This window comes from Quercus lobata, chromosome 9 (genome assembly GCF_001633185.2).
Source record: "Quercus lobata isolate SW786 chromosome 9, ValleyOak3.0 Primary Assembly, whole genome shotgun sequence".
Classification (NCBI taxonomy): Eukaryota; Viridiplantae; Streptophyta; class Magnoliopsida; order Fagales; family Fagaceae; genus Quercus; species Quercus lobata.
In genome coordinates, this window is record NC_044912.1 from 51,819,693 (window position 1) to 51,829,800 (window position 10,108).

The following is a 10,108-nucleotide window of genomic DNA, read 5'->3' on the forward strand; positions in this document are numbered from 1 at the left end:
GTACAAGTAGTGGCAAGTCTTTTTAAACAATTAGAAGGGCACAGCAAACAGCAGTCCATGTTTGTTTAAACTTTAAAAGCCAAAGTAAAGCTGTACAATATACAATACTTCTCTCTCAAGTCTTAACACAAGTACACAACAACAATCATCTCCCCCACCTCTAAAAAGTCGTACACTTCTTCTCTGTAGTCTATACTATACGCATGATGATAACAATAATAATAATATCAGGCTTTGTGTCTGTGTGCCCCTAATGCCTTCCACTCCTAACTATATATGCTTTTTAATTTTGCCCTTTACTCTTCTAGACACAAGTTCTTTTCTTTTTGACTGTGACACCCTTCTATATTCTTTTCATTTGGCCCCTTTAATACCTTTTAGCCTAAACAAAGCAAAAAAGAAAAAAAAACCAATTGGCATATTTACAACCCCGTTAATCCCCAAACCAAAATTACCAAATTAATTTTTACAAAAAGCCATTAAAAGAACAAATGGGTCTCTGTTCTTTCTTTCTTTCTTTCTACATATGGCTAAATGCACAGATCTGTGGCGTTAAATCCTCATTGTTTTAAGATAAAACCAGGTTTTTTGAAGTGGGTTTCCTTTATTTCCTCAACCTATTTTAGGAAAATTAAGGCTTTTGCATCTGTTTACTGCTGATATGGTTCTGGTGTGTGTTTTTCTTGTTCCAATCAGAAAGAACAACTGGGTCTCTGCAAGGAAGTTTCTTACCTTTTGTTAATGGATGGGTCTGTCGATCTATGGATTTGAAAAAACCTCATTTTTTAAAGCTTAAAACTTGTTTTGGTGAAGTGGGTTTTTATAAATTTTTGTGAATATTAATTGGCATTGGAGAGAAAAAAAAAATCAAGGCTTTTTCCAAAGTTGGAGCAAGGCGTGTGTTGATTTGTTGAAGGAGAGAAATGATTCAGTTGTTGTTCTTGGTTTTGTTTGCTGAGGGTGTTTTGGCATTTCTTCTATTAGTCAAGATTGGGCCTTTGAGAGAGCTTGTGATAAAGAGTTTGGATCAGCTGAAGACTGGGAAGGGTCCTGCCACTGTGAAAACTATAGCTGGTACCATGTCTGTGATTCTACTATCAAGCCTTATGAGCATTGTTAAGATCCAGAACAAGGGTGCAAAGCTTGGAACCATGTCACCCATGGATCAGGTTTTATGGAGGACCCATTTGCTTGAGGCTTCACTCATGGGTATGTCTTCTATTTTTTCCTTCTGTGATTTCTTGTTTGTTTATTTCACTGTTTAGAATTTTAATTTTTCTTTGCTTTTAATGCTGCACAGCAATCTGGTTTTAGATGGAAAAAATTGAGGTTTCTAATTAATAGCTTTGATAGCTTGACAAAAAATTATTAATTATGTGGGGTAAGTATGAGCAAAATTAGGCATTTTAATTTCAATTTATTTTCATATTATGCGTTTCAATCGTCTTAAAAGTAATTACGTGGAGAAAGTATGATTAAAATTTGTGGACTATTTTGAGATTGTGGTCGAAATATGATAAGAGTGTAGTTCTGTGCCAATGACCCTTAGGTCAGTTGCCACCTCTTGGTCTCCCCAACTTAATGTAGCAAAAAAAAAGTGTAGCTCTGTGACCAAATTGATGTGAGCCGGGATGTTGAGAAATGGCATGAAATTTTACAATTATATGTGGCCCCAGAAGGAGTAGAGTCAGTAGACTGGAAAAAGTAGGAGTTCTCTTGTATAATTGCAAGGGAAAGAATTAATTATGCTTGAAAGAAAAGTAACTAGAACAAATAGGCACTAAATGTAAAGACTATGCTCAGAGGATGAAGCCGGATAAGTTAAAATCCCCAGCTTGTACTTAAGGTCTTGGTTCTTCACTTAGCCAGAAATATCCCTGTTGGTTGTCAAAAAGATTTATGGCATATAGCGGTTAAGAATTGCTGCTGGATCCCCATTTTTGTATTGACGGTAAGTTATGATCTGTTGATTGCTAGAGAAAGAAACTTTGTCCAGAAGTAGAGTAGGCAAGAGAATTTTTTTTTTTTTTTTTTGATAGGTAATGAGAAATTTTATTTAGAAAAAAGAGCCAACCCAAGTACATTGGGGATGTACTGTGAGGGCAAAAATCAAAAACCAAAATTACAATGATCAAGTAAGAAAAAGGGAAAAACAAGAAAAATGTGACAGAGCCACACTCCATACAAGGAGAGTATGTAAGAAAAAGGACTTAATCTCTAGCAAGGACCGTTTGCATCCCTCAAAGCATCTAGCGTGTCTTTCACTCCAAATACACCACATCAAGCAATGTGGCACAAGTCTCCAAAAATCTATATTGCAATGTCCCCTGAATTTACCTTGCTAAGACTTAAACAACTCAATTACCTTATGTGGCATAACCCAATGAAGTCCAAACAAACAAAACATTTCGAAGACCACAGCTCAAAAGCCATGGGGCAATGAAGTAGAAGATGATCCATTGACTCTCCACACCTCTTACACATGTAACACCAATCAAGAACAATAAAGAATCTTACCCAAAGAAGCTGACCATGAAAAGAAGGCCACCCTTGGAGGAACCTTCGATTGCCACACCAATCTCCAAGGGAAAGAAAGATGAAAACCTCTAACCTCAAAATCTCTACTCCTTGTTGGCTTCCAACAAACCTTATCAGGACCAACCCTCCGCACTTTCCAAGAGTAAACAATGTCCATAAACCGATCAAAAGATTCTTCCTCCCAATCCTACGGTGAACAACGAAAATAAAAATTCCAATGAATCATCCCACCAGACCAACACATAACCTTTGCCACTAAAGAGTCCCTTGCCCTACTAAGACAGTAAAGATCTAGAAAAGTGTCTTTGAGAGTACAATCCCCACACCACACATGCTTCCAAAACTTCACTCTAGTACCATCACCCACATCATACTGCAGGAGTTTAGAGAAGGTCAACCAGCCACTTCTAACCGCTTCTAATAAATCTCCAGAGGCTAACACCATATGCACTTGTCTTCTTTTTCATGCACCAACCACCCCAAACATTCCCATATTTCGCCAAAGCTAAAGCTGAAAAAATTGAGGCTAACACCATATGCACTTGTACTTAAGGTCTTGGTTCTTCACTTAGCCAGAAATATCCCTGTTGATTGTCAAAAAGATTTACGGAATAAAGCAGTTGAGAATTGCTGCTAGATCCACATTTTTGTATTGATGGTATAGTAATGATCTGTTGATTGCTAGCGAAAGAAATTTTGTCCAGAAATAGAGTAGGCAAGAGAGTAAAGAATCAGAAAAGTAAAAAAATAAAAAAAGAGAAAAAGGAAAACAAAAAAGAAAAAAAAAAATCTTGGGAATTAAGAAACTGTATTTTTATCTGATGAAATAGCACAAGGTATTGATTCCATTCCTAGGCTGTGAGTCTGTATGCTGGTTAGTCATTTGCTGGAATCAATGAAATACTTCACCTTGTGGTTGTTGCCAGACCCCAACTTCTCTTGTGCCCATAGACAGTCCTGTCTTAGAATGGAGTACATCAGGCCAGTTTTCATCCAAAAGAGCCCATGTACTATCCTCTCTTGATAACGTTCTATTGGTGTTTCTAATTCTTTTGTTTATATGTTATTCCTTAGGGCTTAATGTGGAGCAGTTGGAGAGAGGAATGTATGCACTTTTGAGGGAAACGAATTATTGATAGTGCAGCTGAAGTAACTATTTTTGAAATCCCTATATGAGTGGCCAATGAGCTCTTGCTCGATTGGCACCTCTTCCCCTTGCAAGTCTAGGTGGAGGTTGAGATCGTGGGTTCAAGACCCATTGGGTCCGTGTGCAAATTACCAATAATAATAAAAAGAAATCCCTATATGAGAGGACATTGACTACAAGTCCTTTCTCTTCCCTGAACTTTATTGAATTCCTATCTCATTTGAATTTTAGATGATAGTTTACTTATATTTATTTCTTTTTGGCTCTTCTGTTCTATACTTCCAATGTACATAATGGTACCCCTTTTTGCACTTTTTAAATGAAATTTAGTTGCTTATAAAAAAGGCACAAAATTCTTTTAATGTTTGAAATATAACCAATTTTTTTCATCTCTAAAATTTAAAAAGTTCTATTTATGTCCTTGAAAATTTAAAATGCCCATGATTTTGTCATTTTGTCCACTTTTGTTAAGGTTTTTGTTAGCGTGGCCAACAGAATATATGTTTTAGAGATGAAAATAGAAAATGAACTAAATTTCAGAAACAAAATGAATATAATTTAGGTTTTATTTTTGACCCTGAAATATCATCAAGGTTCTAATTTTATCCCTTCTGTCAAACATGTTGGCAAAAAACTTAATGATAGTGGACGGAAGGATGAAATGCAGAACATTTTCAACTTTAAGGATGATAGCATGGGCTCCAGCTATATTCCAAGGATGAGACAGATATTTTAACTGGAAAAGAAAAAGAACCAGGTCTAGTACTAATGCTTTGTTCCTAAACTATTATAAGATTAGTAAAGCTTCTAATTTCTAACCAAAACAATTAAAGCATAACAATTTTGTTTTTTCTTTTTAATTGCGAAAATGCTGGGTTTGAAATTGGTCTCAAGTTCCTAGGGTAGTATTGTTGAAGATTTGAAGCTATATATATGGGTTTTGCTTCTAGGGATTTTCTGGCGTTGGTCAAAAGCTACAAGGGGTCAATGACATGGGAAGTGTGTTTATTGAGCCTTTTGGTTGGAGTGTATCTGCAGTAGCAACAGCTTGTACCTCCCGTGAAGTTTGTAGTAAATCCTAGGAATATTCCTTCCCCATAGTACAGTGGTTTCAATGTTGTTGAGTATGGGATCTTGACTAGCCTGGCTCTCTTAATGTGATTCATTCATAAGTTCTGCTTGGTGATGTATATAATTGGTTGGAATTGGCTTTATGCTTAATCCTTTTACTGATCCATCCAAGCTTGGTTTTTTGTTTGAATCTTCGTGAATAGCGAATTGGTTGGTATCTTTGTCCATGGATTTGTTAAGTGAACCATGTATACTGTGTGTTTTGTTTCTTATGTGTTCCTAGTTTGATGAATTCTCTTGATTTCCATGCTTTTTCTGGCAGGATATGGGTGTTTTGTTCTATGTTTTAGAAATTTAGTTAATATTAATTGTATGATTTGGAAATAGAGGCCAAAAGCCGTAACCTGACTAACGTAAGTCATGAATTTGACCAGTAATGCTCCCTTGTACTTGCACATTATGTTATGTTATGTTATGTCACATGTGCAGTACGCCATTATGCATTAATGAAATTGTTTTAGATTAAATGACCAAATTCACCATTTTGTACTAGTTTAATTATTTAAGACAATTGGTAATTTGTCATGGTATCATTGGGTCATGCCATGTGGGGTTGTGGATCTTATAGCAAGTTGGTCAGGCAGGAGTTGTAGACTCAAAACTAAGTTGCTTTGGAGTATGATGCCTCATTTTCTTATGTGGGTCATATGGAGGGAGAGGAATACACGTACTTTTGAAGGGGGTGAAAGGTGAATTCATGAGTTGAAGCTTTTCTTCCTTCAAACTTTGTTAGAATGGGCAAATGCTTCGGGTTTCGTTACCTTCATGTCTCTTCCTGACATGCTTGGATTGAGTGAGACAGAAAGACGTGATCTTGCAATGGAGGAATGTCGATTATCAGGCCATTTTCCTTTATCATTTGACAAGATCTTTCATCATCCTCTCTTATCATTAATGACATGCCAAAAAACGTAGAAAAATGGGCAAATCAACTAAAGACCTCTAAACATAGGAAGCTTGCCTTCACGCCTACACCCTTAGCCAAGTCATCATTCCTCAAGACAGTCAATCGCTTCTCTCTCGATCATTATGCTTAGTCACCAACAGCTTCTTATGAAAGGGGAGCTTCTAATTCTTATATATATATATATATATATATATATATATATATATATATATAAGAATTAGAAGCTAAGGGGGCTAGGAATAGCCATCAGCTGGAAGCAGTGCAGAAATAGGAGGAGAGCTTGTCTCAGCAAGTGATTGGGCTTGCCACCTTCCTAACCCGCTGACATAGGCATAAGCTGACCTTTTTCAATTTCAATGAAAGTTTATTACTTATCAAAAAAATTTATCATGGTATCAAAACAAGAGGTTTTGGATTCAAATCCTGTCTCGATCTTAAATCCCATTTATAGAATTCCCATGTGTTTGGCCCCCATTTAATAAGGCCAGTTTAGGCCACACGGAAGGGGGAGTGTTAGATTAAATGATTAATTCACCATTTTCTAACAGCTTAAGTTTTTAACACAATTGATAATTGATCAGAAATGATGTAACCATGAATACATGAGGATATACTTTGTATTTTTCACTTTTGTAGGCAGTGTTCCTGTGTTGCATCAACAATTGATAATTGATCAGAAATGGTGATGTAACCATGACTACATGAGCATGTACTTTGTATTTTCCACTTTTGTTGGCAGTGTTCCTGTGTTGCATTAACTTGAAGTGTGAATAAATGGAGAAGCTTGAGTTAAACTTAAAACCCTATGAGATAATCAAACTCTATTTTATTTTATATCATTAAGGCAAGCCAAAAATAAGCTTCTCAAGTAAATATATGATTGTTTTATATTCACTTCAAGCAAATATCACTGCACTAAATTAACAAGTGATTTTATTTTTGAGAGGAAAATTAATGAGTAATTTAGGATCAATTTATTCCTTATAATTGTTTGAACTTTCTAAAAAAAGAAAAGAAAAATCTTTTCTCAACTATGTAAATTTGATTGCTATTTCTTAGTATTATCTGCTGTTCCCCAATTATTATATAAATTACCTGTCACTCTTTTTATTTTTATTTTATTTTATTTTATTTTTTCTCTCTCGGACACTGAAATTCAAAGAGAAACTATTGTTTCTATGATTGTCTTTAACTACTATGTACCTGTAATCCAAGGAAACCTTAAGCCCCCCATCAAATGGGAATTTAATGCAGATCTCTAATAACAAAGAGTCCATACCAGCCAAAGTAGCTGCACCTTGACTTACATTTCCCACTTAATGCTTTCATCTCCAAAGCATTGATGTTCTTTCATTCATGTCTAACCATGTCAAAGGAACTCTTAACTGTAATGGTTACAACCTGCAGTGATGCTAGATCAGTCTAAAAGTCATGATTAAAAAAATAATTGTTAACTTTATGGTGGAACTGCAGCGTGTATGTACTATTTTGAAAATGCGTTTTAGTCATGGTCATGATAGCCAGAGTGTATGACTAATTGGTTGAAAGGCCACATAACACCCATCATTTATGGCTAATGTGATACCCTGGATTGCTTATATTGTATTTAATTATTTGAGTGTGTGTGTATTGAGTTTCACATCAGGCGCATATTAAGTGGATCTAGGCTACTATATAAGTGATTACAAGGGGTCTCAATTGTAATTTGACTAGTTCTTTTAGGATATAGCACAGATGTTAATATTTTCCTAGAATAGTGACAAATGGTAGCAGAATGAACCTAGTAATGCTATGTGGCTTGGTTGAACCACAACGTGACGTGAGCCCTGACTAGAATGCCATGGATTTTAAGTGGGGGGAGATTGTGATATCCTAGATTGTTTGAATTGTCTTGATTGATTTGTATCAGTGTGTTGTGTGGCTGTGTGGTGAGTCCCCTATCCGGCATGTGCTAGGTAGATTTATATAAGCGATTATGAGGAGCCCTTTTTGTGACACTCAAAAATAAATGTTAATACATTGTTATTCTAACATCTAAGCAAGATGGCCACAAATGTTGTTTGGGAGGAGTCCACCATAAATTTTTTATCAGCACATTACACGGTCATGCAGTGGGTGTTGAACCCATGACCTCACTCATTAAATGTTCCTTCAAAGGATTCCACCAGAAATTTCATACCCTTTCTTTTTTTGGTTGATAATTAACTTATAAAGGAAAAGTTATTTATCTTACTTCCATCAGTTTGATGTGAGGGTTCTGTGGTCACAATATGAAAGGCCAATAAACATTTACAAGAATGTAAATGCTAAATGTTAGTTTAATGCTATTCGTTCATTTGCATGTTTGTATATAAGGCATATGTGTGCATATATGTATATGACTAAGGAGTCAATAGTCATTTGGTGCAAAAATAAATTGATAGTGAAGATGCTACCCTACATGTGCAATCTTAATGATCTCAAAAATATATATAGTAAAGTAGGAGCTAGGTGGGATGTCTTGTTTGACATTCTAATATTATAAAAGCTATACAGGGAGGGACTAGCCCCATCTACTTGTGAGGATTTAAATTAGGCGGCTACCTATATGACCATATGCTCATCTAGATTACAAATTGATTGTTGGTGGCTTCTGATTTATGCGAACTATTATTTGGCTTTAGGAAATGACTAGTTTCATTGAAGTTACTGTCTACTGCTTACTTTTGGATGATTGCATTCCTCAAAATTATGAGGTTTACATAACTAAAATCTTGTTTGAATAATGCTGGATGTTTTCTTTCGCCATTGGCTAAAGCGATTGAATAATGCAGTTTCATTACATATGTTAATGTAATTTCTTAACATCCATAAAACATAAGTTGTGGTTAGAGGCAACTGTTCTTAGTTTTGAGCGCTGTTTGCCAATTTGAGCTTCTCTGGTTTTGTACAATCACCAATCAGAGCATAGCACATGTTTTGGAGCACGCTGTTCTTATTGACCAAAATACAGTGAGCAATAAGCTGATTGTAAATTTTCCTTCGTTAGCAAGAAATGCTTCTCTTGCGGTAATGTATGCTTTAATTTCCTTTCAGATTGGTCCGACCAGTGTTTTCTGAAAGCCTGAATTTGATTTGCAGGTTTTACCCTATTTCTTGGATTCATAATTGACCGTATGCATCACTATCTCCAAAAGCTTATTGGATTGAGGAGTAGTGTGGGAGCTTCAAAAGAGGAAGTTGAAAGGCTTCAGAAGGAAAAGACGGAACTCAAAGAAAAAGAAGAGAAAGCTTCCAAGGAGATAAAGCGGCTGCAAGAAGAAATAGCTTCTCTATCAGAGAATTTGAAGAAGGTGAAGCTAGAATCTGAAGAGAAAGATAAGAGAGTTGAATCTGCTGAAAGCCATGTTGCTGCCCTTCAAAAACAAGCCGCAGACCTACTTCTTGAATACGACCGTCTATTAGAAGACAACCAAAATCTTCAGACTCAGGCTATGGGATATAGATAGGACTTAATTCTAAAAGACACCAAGGTTTAGTCTTGGCAGTTAATTTTGGTCACTAGTGACGTTGATGAAAATCCCATGTTTCAAGGAAATGGTCTTTATTTATTCGGCCCTGCCATTGGGGAAAGTAGATGGAATAGGTTTGTTTTTTGGTCCACTGCTATTGAAATTTTAGTTAGTCCACCCCAATGTTGTTCTAGTTGATAGCCACTATTCTTCTCTTTCAGTTTTCTGGAACAGATATCATAATTTTGTTTACTAATTTTTTCTGTGAGATAAATGTTACTAGTCTGAGGTTTGGTTATGTATCAGTTAAAAGGGTGTTAGTGATTTAATACAACAAATGCAAATAGAAAGAACAAAAAATGAAAGATAAATGTAATTAAACAATTGAAAAGAGTGAATTCACTTGCATCAATGGAAGAAGTGATTATGGTAGATTTTGTGCTTGGACCTATCGGTATCCAAGTGTAGAATGCAAAAAGTACTTGAAAATCTATGCCACCAGACTTATTCCTTTGATAAGAGAAACATCTTTGGTATTTTTTTTTTTTGAGTTTTTTGAGGGCATGATATATTTTCAAATGTTTTAATTTTTATCACATCTTTATAAATATTTAAAAAAAAAAAAATTAAGACTAAGAACTTGAAATAACGATTTTGAACAAATTGGGCACCTTACGGTCCCTACCTCTCATAGGTACACCATCAAAGAGCCTTCTGATGAGTAGATGGGGATACAAGAAAATGGTTGTTTTGATGATGCTTAATGCTTAATGTGTTCTCTCTCTCATCTTTGTAATATGATTTTCCGCAAAATCAACTTATCAAAGTTGTTGTTATTAACTTACTATCATGAAATTATGAAAAATATGAGTAATTTATCTTCAATTATATAGT

At 35.4% G+C, this 10,108-nt stretch overlaps 1 protein-coding gene across 1 annotated transcript; it reads left to right on the forward strand.

Moving 5' to 3' along the window:
* Positions 1-226: 226 nt before the first annotated feature.
* On the forward strand, positions 227-9,538 carry LOC115960852. The gene is made up of 2 exons (XM_031079850.1): positions 227-1,209; positions 8,844-9,538. Exons 1-2 carry the CDS (start codon positions 924-926, stop codon positions 9,209-9,211), a joined length of 654 nt encoding a protein of 217 aa, XP_030935710.1. The 5' UTR covers positions 227-923; the 3' UTR covers positions 9,212-9,538.
* Positions 9,539-10,108: the final 570 nt, after the last annotated feature.

What these genes read in the sequence shown, in the direction of transcription:
- LOC115960852 (XM_031079850.1), top strand. Translation starts at nt 924, where the DNA reads ATGATTCAGTTGTTGTTCTTGGTTTTGTTTGCTGAGGGTGTTTTGGCA. An exon ending in GCTTGAGGCTTCACTCATGG is followed by an intron (nt 1,210 to 8,843) that starts GTATGTCTTCTA and finishes TTTGATTTGCAG; the next exon opens with GTTTTACCCTATTTCTTGGA.